Genomic DNA, 15,194 nt, shown 5'->3' with positions numbered 1-15,194 from the left:
ATGGAAAGAGGCAAACACTTGGCAGACCTGCCTTAGGACAGGCAGTCAAACAAGCTGAAGACACAACAGGCTGCCCAGAGCAGCTGTGGCTGCCCCAGCCCTGGAAGTGTCCAAGGCCAGGTTGGATCAAAGGAGCAACCTGGAATAGTGGGAGGTGTCCCTGCCCATGGCAGGGAGTGGGACTGGATGAGCTTTAAGGTCCCTTCCAACCCAAACCAGTCTGGGATTCCATGATTTTATAACGCAAAAGCAAACCAGGAGCCTGCTCTTAAGAAGGTAATACTTTAAAAAAAGCCCCAAAATATCATTCACTCGGTTTATTGTGTACATCAGGTTTATAAATTACTCCCATGAGTGCAAGATCTGCTGGGAAAGCCACCAGAGGAAGTGGTCAGTGAAGGTAAATTTGCTCCCAGCTGTTGATGGGACAGACAGCACAGCCTGCAGCAGGACCTGCAGGGGCACCTCAAGGCAGGGGCTCAGTGGACGGGTGGCTCCAAACACTCTCCAGCAACACGTTTCCTACAACAAACACAAAGCACTTGTTAAGCAGAGCTTCCTGCCCAGGGCCACAGCAGCCAACACAACAACAGATTTCAAAAGGCTCCAGCACCCAGGTGAGAAGTTTCTGGCACAGGAGCTGATCCAGGCACAGCAGGTGCAGGTGTGCAAGCCCAGAGACCCTTTGGAAGGGATCACAGGCCACCACAGATGCATTCCCTCTGTTCCTCTTTCCAGAGGAGTTACACACAAAGCTCTTTCTTCAAATCAGAAACCCCACACTGTTGGCTCAGGAATAGACTTGTGTTCCTACTACTGCCTAAGAGAATTTTTAAGTAAAGGAAGCTCTTTACAAGGTAATTTAATTGACTCTACATAACTTGAGAGCTTTCCCACTTAGAACTTCTCCCCATCCAGGTTGGATGGGGCTTGGAGCAACCTGCTCTAGTGGAAGGTGTCCCTGCCCATGGCAGGGGGTTGGAACTGGATGATCTTTAAGGCCCCTTCCAACCCAAATCACTCTGGGATTCTGTGACTTGTCTGTAAACATCTCTGATCACCCGAGGTGCTTCCACTGTGACATTCATGGCAAGGCTCCTTCCTCCTTTGCTTACAGAAGGATCTGTGCCACACAGAGTTTTCAAACAGGGAAGACACAGAAAATTGTTTAAAGTGCAGCTGTTTAACTTGTTTAAACTGCAATAAGTAGTGCTGGGAAAAGAGGCTTAAAGTACTGTCTGTGCCTTCCCAACTGGCTGTTTTCCCTATAAAATACTATGCAGCTGGAATGCAAGTAGCTCACTGTCACTGATCAACATTTAGATGTCATTATTCTGACCAGAAGAAACAAGTACTGAGGTGTACAGAGTTTTCTCTGGACCTCTTCCCCTCAGCATCCTTTAGTGCCAGGGAAATATCTTCCTGGCTCCCTTCTACCTGCAGCAAGGAATAAAAAAGTCCTGAGCTTGCCTACTGCAACAAATATGCACCGAGAGGCCCAACAGAAGGTCTGCCTCGCTGGTGCTCCAGCTTTAGGGAGGCTGACACTTCCAGAACATCCAAAACAGCACTTCTGGTATGCAGTTAAAGAAGGAAAGTAACCAAAACCTTGAGAAAGCCAATCTTAGAAGGAATTTGTGTGTATAGTAACCAGCTCTGAACATTCAATTTACTTTCAATAACAGTTAAAAGAAGCAGAAAGGAGTCTGAATTTGCCTAATCACAAAACTAGTCCTGAGCTTGTAGCCCTTCTCCCCAGGAACAGAAGTAACAGATCTGTCAAAGTTCCAAATGACCACAGAAAACCTGATCTGACCTCTCAAGAACCACATTACATTGTGGAAACCCACTACTTGCACAATAATCACTTGAGAAACACATTCCTGTTAGTGTTTCATCCTTCTGGCATTCTGTGAAGCCCCATTAAGAAAAAAGTTATGAACAAAAAAACTTGCACAGTTTTGGAATAACATTATGATTGTGCCCCAGACAAACAGGAAACATCAGCTGTCAGGATTATTGTGTTCAAGTGTTCCAGAGCAGCTTGGACGGGGCTTGGAGCACTCTGGTCTAGTGGCAGGTGTCCCTGCCCACGATAGGGGCTGGAATTGGATGGACATTAAGGTCCTTCCAACTCAAACCAGTCTGGGATTCCGTGATTTTATGATTCTATTACTTAAGCCAAGAGATGCACAAACAAAACTTACCATTAGAGGGAAGCTCAGTCTTCAGTTTTGTACTTGCCGCCGATGTAGGGAACGTACTGCAGGATCAGCTTCCAGTCTGTGGCCCAAATCACCCCAACACCGGCCACCCCACCCCATGTCAGAATGGTGGGAGTCCTAAAGAACAGACACACATGCAGGTGAACAACTTTCCTTCTCCACTGTCTGGCAGATGCTCATAGCCAAGGCACCTGAGAAGTCATTTCAATTAGGGAAAGAGCTTAGAATCCTGGGATATCCTGAGTGGGAAGGGACCCACAAGGTCCATCCAGCCCAACCCCTGGCCCTGCACAGACACCCCAACAATCCCACCCTGTCCCTCAGAGCGTTGTCCAAACGCTCCTGGAGCTCTGGCAGCCTTGGGGCCGTGCCCACTGCCCTGGGGAGCCTGGGCAGTGCCCCAGCACCCTGTGGGGGAAGAACCTTTCCCTGAGATCCATCCCAACCCCCCTGGCACAGCTCCAGCCCTTCCCTGGGTCCTGTCCCTGGTCCCAGAGCAGAGCTCAGTCCCTGCCCCTCCGCCTCCCCTCGGCAGGAGCTGCAGCCCCCGAGGAGTCTCCCCTCAGTCTCCTCTGCTCCAGCTGAACCAGCCGAGTGCCCTCAGATGCTCCTCAGACCCTTCCCCAGCTCCCTGTCCCTCCTTTGGACACTCTCCAACAGCTTCAGATCCTTCTGGTACTGCAGTGCGCAAACCATACCGTGAAATACTGAAACAACCTCGCATACACAGAACAGCATTGGCCCTCAGTGCGGCCAAGATATTTTACAGAAAAGAGCGATACGCTTTAACTCAGGAAGCTCATTACTCAACTAAGAGAAGACGGTGCTACAGCCACATCCCCTTGTTCTGTCCCCCACACCATTTCGTTCTGCAAAGGCTGTGTTTAAAAAAACCGACGTTTAAAAAAACCCCTCTCTATATGAAATGCAGCCACAGCCGGGCGGGAAGGAAGCCCCTTCACCTGCCACCTGCCCCCCTCACACCCCTTCAGCCCCTCAGAGCCCCTCAGCCCCTCAGAGCCCCTCAGCCCCTCACACCCTCAGCCCCTCACACCCCCAGCCCCTCACACCCGCCCCGAGCGCGCAAACTCCGAGCCGGGGTGGGCGGACAGACGCCAGGTCGGAGCGGGCAGACCCGGGACCGGGCGGACCGGGGCCGGCGGACGGACAGCCGCGGGTCCGGGCTCGCAGCCCCGCTGCCCCCTCACCAGTTCTGCAGCAGTTGGGCGTAGCGCGGCCCCAGCAGCTGGTTCAACATGGCGCGGCCTCAAAGTGACCCCCGGGGCGCCTGCGCGGGCCGGCGATGGCGGCGATGGCGGCGGTGCCGCTCCGAGCACGCGCGGCGGCAGGAGGCGGCTCCGGAGCTGACGGAGGGGGACTGGCGAAGGAACGTCTGCGGACAGCGGCAGTGGGAGGTGTGTGGGGCTGTGTCCCCATGTCGTGTGGAGAGGGGACATGGCGCCGAGGGGACACGGGGACAGAGGGGACACGAGGGCTGAGGGGACACCGGCCCTAACACAAACCTGAGGGGCTAATGGGGACAAGAGCCCCGACACAGGTCCTGAGGCGACACAAAGCGTGAGGGGTGAGGGGACGGACTGTCCTCGCAGCGGAGAAGGGACACCAGCCATGGCATGAACCCTGAAGGGACACGAGCCCTGAGGGGACATGAGACCTGAGGGGACACGAGGACTGAGGGGACAAGAGCCCTGACATGAGCCCTGAGGGGACAGGCTGTCCCCATGCTGGAGTGCGGACATAAGCCCAGAGTGGGTGGGTTGTTCCCACACCGGAGAGGCAACAGGAGGACTGAGGGGACACGAACCCTGAGGGGACACCAGCCCTAACAGGAGCCCTGAGGAGTAATGGGTGTCCCCGTGCTGGAGAGCCCCGACACAAGTCCTGAGGGGACACAAACTGTGAGGGGACAGACTGTCCTTGCACCAGAGAAGGGACAGCAGCCCTGACACGAGCCCTGAGGGGACATGAGCCTGGAGCGAATGATGGGCTCTCCCCACGCTGGAGTGGGGACACAAACCCTGAGGGGACATGAGCCCTGAGGGGTTGGGTTGTCCCAACACTGGAGTGGGGACACAAACCCTGAGGACACATGAGCCCTGAGGGGTTGGGTTGTCCCCACACTGGAGTGAGGACACAAACCCTGAGGACACATGAGCCCTGAAGGGTTGGGTTGTCCCAACACTGGAGTGAGGACACAAACCCTGAGGACACATGAGCCCTGAAGGGTTGGGTTGTCCCAACACTGGAGTGGGGACACGAACCCTGAGGGGACATGAGTCCTGAGGGGTTGGGCTCTCCCCATGCTGGAGTGGGGACACGAGCCCTTAAGGGACATGAGCCTTTGGGAGATGGGCTTTCCCCACGCTGTAGAGGGGACATGAGCAGGAACACAAGCCCTGACACGAGCCTTGAGGGGATGATGGGCTGTCCTTCATGCTGGAGAGGGGACACCAGCCCTGAGGGCACAGGTGACAGAGACTGAAATGGTTAATGGCTTAAACATTGTTAAGATCACCAAAAGACTTTTGTCCACTGTAGCAAACTGCAAAGAAACAGCTGCTTACCCAGCAAAGCCCCCCCTTCCCTGAATATGTCTCCTAATTTGAACTGCAAAAGGACCTTGACATATGCTATTGTCCAGCTACCCCAGGTGCAGAAGGGCCTCCATCCCTGAAGCTACAAACTGGATTTCCAGATATGGGAAGAGGCTAATTAGAGGTAAATCCTGCGAAGTGGGGCAGTCCTTCTTATCTGCCAGTGTCCTCCCTTACCTGATGACTCTGCTGTGTAAACCCCTCCAGGGAGCATCGAAGACGTTCACACCTACCTTGAGCTATTCATCTCTGATGATGGGCCGTAAAGGGTCATGATTGATTCTGACATAATAGGCAGCTGTAATATCTTAGAAGGTGTCAAAGGCTCATGAAGTGTCCCATGATCCAGTATTACATCATCCATTTTAAAAGTCCCCACCCCAGGAAAGGTACAAGGTGTTCCCACCTGAGCCTGAGTGGAAACTCATGAAATCTTTGAGTTTTGTGGACTTCTCCCACCCTCAACAGATCAAGACCACCCCTTTCTCATCCTTTCTTTCTCTTTCTCTCCCTTATACATTTTCTTAAGTGTTATTTTTATGCTTTAATATTGCTATATTACCATAGATTATAACAACCAAAATGGCTACATTCCTGTTTTTCTTTGAAACAAAATTGTTCTAAAACAAACCACACATATATATCTTTACAAACACTGATCATTCAGTGTCATTTCACTCTAATCCACCCCAAGGGATCTATCAGCAAGAACCTGGGTTACCCTCGCCTTCTGGGGCGGGTCATAACAACAGGATGTCCCCATGGTGAAGGGGGGACACCAGCCCTGAGGTGACGGGCTGTCCCCACATCGGAGAGGGGACACAAACCCTGAGGGGGTGGCACTGTCCCCACAGTGAGCTGGGACTGCTTCTCACCCTCTGTGCTGAAGGTAGTGGCCCCTTCCCAGAGAGGTTTCCCCAGTGCCTGTCAGTGCCTCCACAAACCCTCCTGTCACGGCTGCTCAGCCTCTCCCTACAGGAGAGGGACTTACCAGCCAGATTTTTCAGCAGAGGGTCCTAAATTCACCATCAATTCCATAATGTTCCCCAGGCTCTGCTCTGAGCCTGCTCAGCCTCTTGTGAACCTGCAGGAAGAACCCTGGAAAAGGCTGCCCCAGCCCTGGAAGTGTCCAAGGCCAGGTTGGACAGGCCTTGGAGCAACCTGGTCTAGTGGAAGGTGTCCCTGTCCATGGCAGGGGGTGGAATGAGATCAGTTTTAAGGTTCCTTCCAACTCAAACCATTTTGGGATTCTATGAAAATCCTGAAGGATGTTAGAGCTTGAAGTGCTTGTCTGCCTGAGGCCTGTGGATGCACTGCCAAAGCCTCAGGGCTGCAGATGCTTCCTGGGCTTCCCTGTGCAAACCCACAGGAATGGTGTCCTGTGTCCAGCAGCAATTCCAGCAGCTCTCATCCTCCTTCCCACCCTGCTTCCAGGCAGCACCTCCCCATTGGAACCGGGGCTCTCGGAGAGGGTCTGCAGGGCTCAGTGCTCCTGAGTGCAGCTGCCCCATCTCTGTTTCTCCCAAAGTCAAGCTGGCAGTGGAGGGCTCCCCCAGCCACTGAACCCACAAGGGTGCTGGGGAAATTCCTGCTGAGTGGGGGGGCAACACCTCAGGGAGCTGCTCGGAGGAGCTGGAGGATGAGGGCGGGTGGAGCCTGGCTGGGCAGGGCAGCACAGGAGGGTGTGAGGGTGTGAGGGGCCGGGGCTGGGCCCTTGGCACAGAGTGACAGAGACCCCACGATTCGGCCTCACCCCTCGGATGGGGGTGGGAGAGTGAGAACCTGTGAGGCTGGGCCGTCTCCCAGTACTGGATGCATCCCATCTTGCAGGGTTTGAGCCCTGTTAAACCTTCTGCCACGTTCTCTGCAACTACTGTTGCTCTCTCCGGCTCCCTGACAGGAGAGTGGAGCTGGGTGGGGGTCGGGCTCTGCTCCCAGGTAACAAGTGACAGGACAAGAGGGAACAGCCTCAAGCTGTACAGAGGTTTAGGCTGGATATTAGGAAAAAATTCTTCATGGAAAGGGTTGGAGTCACCATCCCTGGCAGTGCCCAAACAGTGTGTGGATGTGGCACTCGGGGGCCTGGGTTAGTGGTGAACGTGGTGCTGGGTTCATGGATGGACTTGATGATTTAAAAGGACTGAATGATTCTGTGATTCCCTGAATCCCCACCACCAGCCTGTGCTGAACTCCCGGGATGGACTGGGGGCATTTGACCCCATTTCCAAAGTGCACCCTGTGGGTACCCACTTTTATAGGGTTCTCTCTGTCCAGGACAGGGCTGAGCCCACTGAGCACAGCAGAGCCACGGGACAGGCTGTGCTGCACCAGGGAGGGCCCAGCACCTCCAAAGCCTTTCTATGGTGCTGGGGACGGTGCTCAGATCCCACAGGGATGGAAAGTGCTGGAAACCCTCCCCAGAGGCCACATTCCCAGTGCATGTGTCTAGTGGAAGGTGTCCCTGCCCATGGCAGGGGGTTGGAACAAGGTGGACTTTAAGGTCTCTTCTAACCCAAACCATTCCAGCTGTGCCAGAGCTGATGCAGGAGGGCAGGACCTGTGCCCAGAGCAAATGTCTGAAAACCTGTCTGGTGTTTTCTTTCTATTTTTTTGGGTTCTTTTTTGTTTGTTTTTTTTTTTTTTTTTTAGTACAAGGTAAAACCTTTATTCCAACTTTTCATTCCTAGGAATACAACACCTGAAAGACAGACATGGGGAAAAAAAAAGTAATATTGTTATAAAATGTCACATTTATTGCTACATTACTGTTATATACAGGACAGTTCTCAAAATCTACTTTAAAAAAGTTAGGATTATTTAAAAATTCCAAATAATCCAGCCAGCTGTTTTGACACTTGTATAAAATTATTTAAAAAAATGAAAACAATTCATATCTTGAGGCACTCAGAAACACAATTTCATCCCCCAATTGTGATTCATTTCAAAGAGCAACGCATTTCCCACCCCCAAATACTTTATTTTTTTTTTTTGCTGGGTTAGGCATATATATATATATATTTACTATATATATAGTTCAAAACTATAATGTGTATCTGATTTAAGAACAAGGATTTCAGCCACTTAAGTACATCTGGATTTACAGGTAGGCAGCATAAACATCAAAAGCAAGGACCATTTTTTTTTTTAAAGGCCAAAAACCAAAACCAACCAGGGTTAAAAATAAACAACTTCCGCAGGCATCTCCCATCTGCTCTCCCACCCCCCATCCTACAAAAATATAGAGAAAGAGCATCCCAGGAATGCTTTGTTTCCCCAGCGAGCTGGAGCCCTCCACACCCAACAGGTCATTCCCAAGAGCTGGAACCCTCCACACCCCATGGGTCATTCCCCAGTTGGGATCATCCCTGTCCTGCCTCTCCAGGTGCCTCTTTCCCCTCTCCCCTCTCCTGGCACAGTAACCACGGCTGGTGCAAGGCTTCCTTCGGCTCCTTCCCTGCCCAAGAGGCCCCACGTTACAAGGTTTGCTCCACAGCTGGGGGGTTCAAGTGATTTGGGAAGACATGGATGGCACACCTGTGGTGTCCCAGCTTGCTGCCTCGAGGAGCAACACGGCTCCCCTAAGCACAGCCCAGGGGTGCAGGGCATGGGGGTGCTCTTGGTACCAGAACATCCCGTTTGGAAGCAAAAAACCCCTTTGCTCTCCTGTGCTGGTGCCACAGCTGAGCCCAGATGTGCCAGGGTGAGTGTCAAACTGTTTGCCCTCCATCATGGCAGGTGCTTGGCTGGGCCAGGGTGGGAACTGAGAGCCCCAGGGAGCAGGAGATGGACAAAACCAGGGGAACAGTAATACCAGCGTGGAGAGCCACGGTAGGACTGCCTCCTGCCCTGGGCTGGGCTGCAGGATGGGCACAAAAGGTTTGGCAGAACACCTGGAGCCTGCACCACCCTCCTAACCAGAGCCCACCCTCCTGTGGGAGTCCTGCAGGCCAAGGCATGGCAGTGCTGGCTCCCAGGAAGGGCTGAATTGCCCTGAAAATCCAAGTACAGAGCACCAGATCCCCCCCACCTGCCCCAAAGGCAGGGAGAGGCAGCCATGCCATGGGACTGACCTCCCGAATCCTCCTGCCTCCACCCCAGCTGATGCCCCACTGCCAAGGGAAACAACTCAGAGGTGCTGGCTGGAGAGACTGAGGAGCAGGGGAGACAGGGAAACACTCCTTCAGGCTTGGGGGGCTGAAGGGAGAGCGGCCAAGCCAAGCCTGAGTTTCAGGTGCTAAGAGAACAGTCCGGGCAGCAACACAGTGGGACTCAACTTCTCCCTTCAGGGCACGGGGGATGAAGGATGGCAGTGAGCAGAAGGCACGGGAGGGTGAAGGGGGTGTGGAGGGGCCCCAGCACCAGGCCTTGCCCCCTCCAATTCAGTGCTCAGCTCCCACAGAATGACTTGGAAGAGGTGTTCCTGCTGTCTCAGCCCTCATCTGCCCCCTCCCAGCTCCAGGGCACAGGACTTGGAATGCTTTTGGAGCTGCTAGAAATGAAGCTGGACTCTGAGAGCAGCAGGGAGGGAGAATTCAGCAGTCATGGGAGAAGAGCAGAGAGAATGGGCTGGGCTGGGATCTGGAGAGTCCTGGTGAGAGGAGAGGGGGTTGCATAGGATTTAACAGGGCAAAGACCTTGTGCAAGCTTGGGGGGACAGAAAACAGGCCTTGCTATTGCTGGTGTGGGGCAGGAACGGGGGAGTCCAGTGGCCATGGCTTGCTCTGGGTTAGCCAGCGCTGCAGGAAGGGCAGCAAAGCTCAGGGGGTGCAGGGCTTGGGGGTTCCAAAGCCTCTTGTTTCTCAAGGCCCCCCAACCTGCTGAGGGGAGGATGTGAGGAATCACTCCGTGAGGGCCCAGGGGCCAAAGGCTCTGCTGGCTTCAGTGGGGACACTGGGGGGACACAAAGGACCTTCGAGAGCAGGTTCTGCACTGACCCTGGAACTGCAGTTGCTGTGAGTTGGTCTGACTGGGGGGTCGTGGCAGGGAGGTGGCTGCAAACAGCTGGAATTCTGCTCCCTGGGCTGTGAGCAGCAGCAGCAGCAGCAGGAGCAGGCAGGCTGACACCACTGCCCCAGCACGAGCCCAGGGAGGTGAAGGCTCGGGGAGGCTGCAGCTCCTTTGCTCGGGGGCGAAAGCAGGTGAAAGGGAGAAAGAACATCTCTGTTGCAATGCCTGGGAGTTTGGGGATGGTGGGAAAGGCTCTGGCTCATCAGGAATCCCCCCTGGCCTGCAGGACTTGGAGAGGATGAAGAAGTTCAGCAAAATTTTGAATAACTCATAAATCTTCTCAAATTTCCAATTTTGTTGAGTTCCTGGATTTTTCCTGACTAGTCTCTTTAATCCAGTTGACTGTGACTGCCACCTTCAATTCTTGTGGCAAAATCAAAGGGTTTGGGAAGCACTTTAAATTTTTTTGTAGGGTTTCAGGCTTGCCAGATCTGGGACACTGTTCCATCCCTCCCAGTCCTGGGACACTGCTCCATCCCTTCCACTCCTGGGGCAGGGGCACTGAGCCAGCTGAAAACCCTGAGCAGTGAAAGCCCTGCAGCCCCATCACTGTCCCACCCATGGAGCAGGAATTCTCCACGGGATGAAGCCACCTCTCACAGCTGCAAAAAGCAGGTGCTGAGCCCCCAGACCTGTACCCCAGAGCATGAACGGGAGTCAAGGACTGTCACACATGGAGGGAAACCTCATCCATCTCACTGCCCTGTGCTTCAGCAGCCAGAAGAACCCAAAGGAGTGAAGTGTCATAAACCTGGCAAGCTAATTAGGCTGAAATGTGTCTGTTGACACAGGCAAGAAGAGCCTGGGGCTGCTGGAACTGCTGACTTTTCCTGGCTTTCCTGGGGACACAGCTGGGGGCTGCTGTGGTCTCAGGTCTCCCCACACAGAAGGAATGGTGGGAGCAGCAAGCTGGGGAAAGCCAGGAGCACCCAAAAGCTTCAGAGCTAAGGTTGGATGCTGTGGAGCCCCACGGCAGTGCCAGGGGCAGCAGGGACAGTCCCAATGCTGCCCTGGCACTTGGACTGGCTCCTCTCAGAGATGCAGGAGCTGAGGCCACAGTGCCCAGGTGAGGAAGGAGATAAGCACTTCCAGCAGGGTTTGCCAGAGCACAAAGTGCAGCCACGAGCACAGAGGAGCACCAGGAGGTTATGCCAAAGCCCGGGACCCAATCCTGTTTGCCAGTCCTTCCCTTTCCCAAAGCAGCACAGCTTCCCCAGGAGCAAAGGCTGGAGCAGCAGAGGGGAGAGACAGACCCTGTGGGGGAGAGGGGGGGTCCAACCATCCTCATCGTCCCCACGTCCCCCCCCAGCCAGCACCCGTGTCCCGTGCACTGTCCTGTCTGACTGGGCTCTGCCAGGCACATCTGGGCAGCTGTGGCCCCAGTCCAAGAGCATTCCAGATGTCACACTCCCTGGGGAACTGCCCCATCCGCCTGCAGAGCTGGGAAGAACCAGGCACAAAATGTTTCAGAAGGGGAAGGAGAGGGAAGAAACAAGAGCAAATTCCCGGGGGATGTTTTTCCGTGGCCATCTCCAGAACGGCTGCTGCAGCTCAGCACTGCCCAGCACCTCTTCGTTTGCTCCACACCTCTGGGGCACCCAGTGGGGCTGCCAGGGATCTTCCTCCTGCTGAGCACTCTGGAGCAACACTGGGAATCCTTGGGAGTGAGGGATGGCTGGCCCAGCTTGGCTGCTGGAGCACGTCATGCAGGGCGGGTGCTCCCACTTCCCTCCTTCCCAGCACAGAGAGAGGAGCCCACAGGCAGGTGAAGTTCCCACTCATCCCCACGGGAAGCCCATGCCAAGCTCAGTTTGCCTCCAAGGATGCCCTGGAGATGTGACAGGAGGTGACAGCGGAGTGTGAAGCCCCTCTCCCCGAGCCTGCAGCGTTTTCCACTTCCAGTGGCGGTGACTCCAGTGCAGGGAGAAGGGATCCTGCTGCTGGTCGTGGCTTACCCAGGGCTGGACTGAGCCAGGTCACTGCTCCCTTCCTGCCCCAGGTACGGGGCTGCCCGGCCCCATATCCCGCTGCTGCCTCCACCTCTTCCCAGTGCTCCAGCTTTGTTCACTTGGTCTTTGTTCAGCGCTGCTCCTGGAAGTGCCTCCGACAGCTCTGGCGTGTGGGGAAGGGGCGCTTCCCTCCACCTCGGGCTTTCCTCAAGCATCCGTGTTCCTGCTCCGCTTGGCCTGGAACTGCCCCAGTCCCTCGGATCTCTTCCATCCCTGCTCCCTCCCACAGCTCTGGGAAGCCGTGGGGCACCTCCTCTCCCACAGATCTCCGGGAATAAAGCAAACCTTGCAGAGCACCTCGGTCGCCTCCCGGGAGGAGCAGGGGCACTCCTGCCACTTGCTTTGCTGTTTAACTTCCTTTTCCCAAATCAGAAGTGGCCGAAGCAAAGAGATGGTGAATTCAGCACATGAGTTTGTTTGTTTTTTTGTCATGGAAGGTACAAGCCAGGCAAGGAAGAACATCCCCTTGCTGTGGCTACATTCGCTTTTAGTGGCTTTCCGAGCCGAATCTGAGAATTCCTCTCTTTATATCCAGTCTCTCTTAATACAATTTTAATATTCTGGTTGATCCTAAAGATGCAACGTTAACTATAGAAACAGCAGCAGAAAAGCGGAGGGTACAAGACATGTTTTTATACAAAAAAAAATTCTTTCGTCGCTTACAAAACATATGCAAAAGAAGCTAAAAAAAACCAAAAGGCATTGCTATTTGTTCTACATAAAAAATCTCATAACTAATGTTCTTTTTTTTTAAAAAAGAAATATCAAGCTTAGGCACAATTTTGCTGCTGGCTGCTTGCGAACAAGCCAAGAGAACACGCCACCCCCTCCTAACTGAGTGATATGTATTGACTGTTCTGCACTTTATACTTAAGGCAATTTTTTTGTTTTCGTTCTGTTTTTGACAAAAAGTGTTTTTTTCCACCCCTTACGTCACACCAGGATCCGTCTGCGTGTGTCAGTATGAGCAGTACTACAGTCCATGGTTCAAGAAGGTTGCAGGTCACACCCAGGGCTTTCTTCCTACAGATCTCTGTATCCAGAGGAACAGGGAGACCTACAACTAAAATGAAATAAAAAAAAAAAAGAGTCTGAAGTGATGGAAATCCAAATGAGAATAAACCTGTGCTCCTTGCATGGGGGCCCCAAGGCTGCTGCAGCCTGTCCCTGCAGGAGTCAGCCCACGGGGCTGCAGCAGAGCTGGGACATGAGCTTTGCCTTTGTTTGGGTCAGGCCACCCCCAGGCACCCACTGGGGTGGGACAGGGGACACCAAGGGACTGAGGCCCCTCCATGCACCCCTGGTGGGATCAGCTCCTGACCCACCACTCCTGGATCTGCTCAACCCCCCCCACCATCTCTGCACCACTGGGATAAACAGGCTCGGCTGCTCCTGGCCAAGCACAGGGTCCCCCTAAAAATGGGGACAGACCCTCAGAGCCTGTGCCTGCTACAGTTCCAGTGAAGGATTTTTCACCTTCTCTGACTCTCCTGGAATTTCTGGAACCTGCCCGTTCCCTCCCGTAGAGCCGCAAGGAAAAGGAGTTGCTGGTTTCCAGTGGCCAACTGGAGCAGGTCTGGGAGATGCAGAGCAGAGATGAGCTCACTCAGGGTGGGGAGAGCACAGAAACCCCCCATCCCAGCCATGGGGCTGCAACTCCTGTGGGCCAGAGGCTTTGGGTGTCCACAGGGCACATGACATGCACAAAGAATTATGGAATGGTTTGGGTTGGAAGGGACTTTAAAGCTCATCTCCTTCCAATCCCCTGCCATGGGCAGGGACACCTTCCACTAGCCCAGGTTGCTCCATGTCCCATCCAACCTGGCCTTGAACACTTTCAGGGATGGAGTGTCCCCAGCCTCTCTGGGCAACCTGTGCCAGTGCCTTGGACACGTGCAAGTCCCTGATTTCAGGTAAATGAAGCAGGGCCTTGGCTGGTGCTGAGGGAATGGGGCTGAGCAGCCACAGCAGAGCGATGCGTGTCGGCAGGGGGTCGGGGTGTGGCATCACGGGGGAAAAATGGTACCTTTACATGTGTCCAACAGGGTTGTGACCGTCTCCTAGACCAGGATGTGAAGCTGAAAGTGTCATCTGGGGGTCTCCTACCACTCCGGACACTTTCTCCTCTTCCCGACGCTTCAAGCAGGCTGCTTTAGGGTTCAGGTTGCGCTCTGTGCCAGGAACAGGGAGGGGGAGCAGCCTCAGTGTGGGCAACAGCATCACACAGGGCAGCAGCAGCATCCAGGGGGGAGAGCGAGGACAGAGCCCCAGAGCAGCCCCACGGCACCACGTGGGGGGACAAGCCCCGTGCAGCTGCTCCCTGCTGTGCCTGCAGGAATTTGGCTGGACCCCTGTTCGAGCAGAACCCCAGGTCTGGCTGGACTCCCACACCAATTTAAACGTAGAATCCCAGAATGGTTTAGGTTGGAAGGGACCTTAAAGATCATCCAGTTCCATGGGCAGGGACACCTTCCACTAGACCAGGTGGCTCCAAGCCCTGTGCAACCTGGCCTTGGACACTTCCAGGGATGGGGCAGCCACAGCTGCTCTGGGCAACCTGTGCCAGGGCCTCCCCATGTGCCTGTTTCAGGAACCCCCACGTGCCTCAACCAGCTCTTGGAGTTGAGGACTGTTTTCCAAAGCTGCTTAATGGGATCCAGGTGCCAAATTCCCATTAGGCAGGAGGGGAGAGGGAGAGAGCAGCCTCAAATCCATCCCGGGCTGGGGCCAGGGAGAGCTCAGCCAGCCCCCAGGGGTGCTGCTGGCACTGCAAACACACACCTCGCACCGAAAGCAGGAGTCAGGACAGAGATGCACGGACATGCAGAGACAGGGGGGACAGACAGGCCCCAGAGTGCCCCTGCCAGCTGGTACCATACCTCGTACTTGCTGCTCCAGGCCCAGAATGACCTGCACCGCTTGCTGTAGGATGATCAGTTTGGTCTGTGCTTTGTCCGTTTTTAAGTGCATCTGACACATTCGTCCCAGTTCCTTAAAGGCCTCGTTAATGTCCCGCACACGCACCCTCTCCCTGGCGTTATTGGCCATCCTCCTCTCCCGGTCCCTCAGATCTTTGTCCTCCAGTGACAAGGCCTCGTCTGTACTGCTGGGTTCACAGCACCACAGGGGTTAGTCAGGGGGTGGTACCAAGGGGGGGTTATATGTTGCCGTGCTGGGAGTGCTCCTGGTGTCCACTGGAAACGGCCCAAACAGCCTCACTTTGCAAAGCCAATTCCTCTGGGTCCTTCCAGGAGTGGCCTGGGCTGTGTCACCTCTGCGAGCCAGGTGAAGGTGCTGCCAGCATGAGGCTGGGTGCCCACAGGGCTGGAGGGTGCCCA

At 54.5% G+C, this 15,194-nt stretch overlaps 2 protein-coding genes across 13 annotated transcripts in view; both read right to left on the bottom strand.

The window, feature by feature from the left end:
- Window positions 1-302: 302 nt before the first annotated feature.
- Window positions 303-3,589, bottom strand: LOC127481467 (cytochrome b-c1 complex subunit 10). Its single transcript, XM_051810795.1, has 3 exons — window positions 3,434-3,589; window positions 2,208-2,342; window positions 303-522 (listed from the first exon to the last, which is right to left on the bottom strand). The coding sequence occupies exons 1-2, from the start codon at window positions 3,481-3,483 to the stop codon at window positions 2,222-2,224; spliced, it is 171 nt and encodes a 56-aa protein (XP_051666755.1). The 5' UTR covers window positions 3,484-3,589; the 3' UTR covers window positions 303-522; window positions 2,208-2,221.
- A 3,981-nt stretch (window positions 3,590-7,570) lies between these two features.
- Window positions 7,571-15,194, bottom strand: part of TCF3 (transcription factor 3) — an 84,904-nt gene continuing 77,280 nt past the window's right edge. For 4 of the 12 annotated variants that reach the window (XM_051810626.1, XM_051810631.1, XM_051810627.1 and 1 more), the window contains exons 18-20: window positions 14,736-14,962; window positions 13,883-14,027; window positions 7,571-12,919 (exon numbers count right to left, since the gene is read on the bottom strand). In XM_051810626.1, the coding sequence (XP_051666586.1) occupies window positions 13,885-14,027; window positions 14,736-14,962 (370 nt within the window). In that variant the 3' untranslated portion in view covers window positions 7,571-12,919; window positions 13,883-13,884. Of the gene's footprint in view, window positions 12,920-13,882; window positions 14,028-14,735; window positions 14,963-15,194 lie in introns of those variants that run through there. The other 8 variants (XM_051810624.1, XM_051810628.1, XM_051810625.1 and 5 more) reach the window with 3 other exon arrangements.

Source organism: Manacus candei, unplaced genomic scaffold, assembly GCF_025592945.1.
Source record: "Manacus candei isolate 608988 ecotype Guabito, Panama unplaced genomic scaffold, ASM2559294v1 h1tg000078l, whole genome shotgun sequence".
Lineage (NCBI taxonomy): Eukaryota > Metazoa > Chordata > Aves > Passeriformes > Pipridae > Manacus > Manacus candei.
Note: the sequence above shows the minus strand (reverse complement) of the source record. Positions and strands in the feature narration are given on the sequence as shown.

Coding starts and splice junctions, on each gene's coding strand:
- LOC127481467 (XM_051810795.1), bottom strand. CDS start 3,483: ATGTTGAACCAGCTGCTGGGGCCGCGCTACGCCCAACTGCTGCAGAAC. Junction 2,343..3,433: donor GCCCAACTGCTGCAGAACTG/GTGAGGGGGCAG, acceptor TCTGTTCTTTAG/GACTCCCACCATTCTGACAT.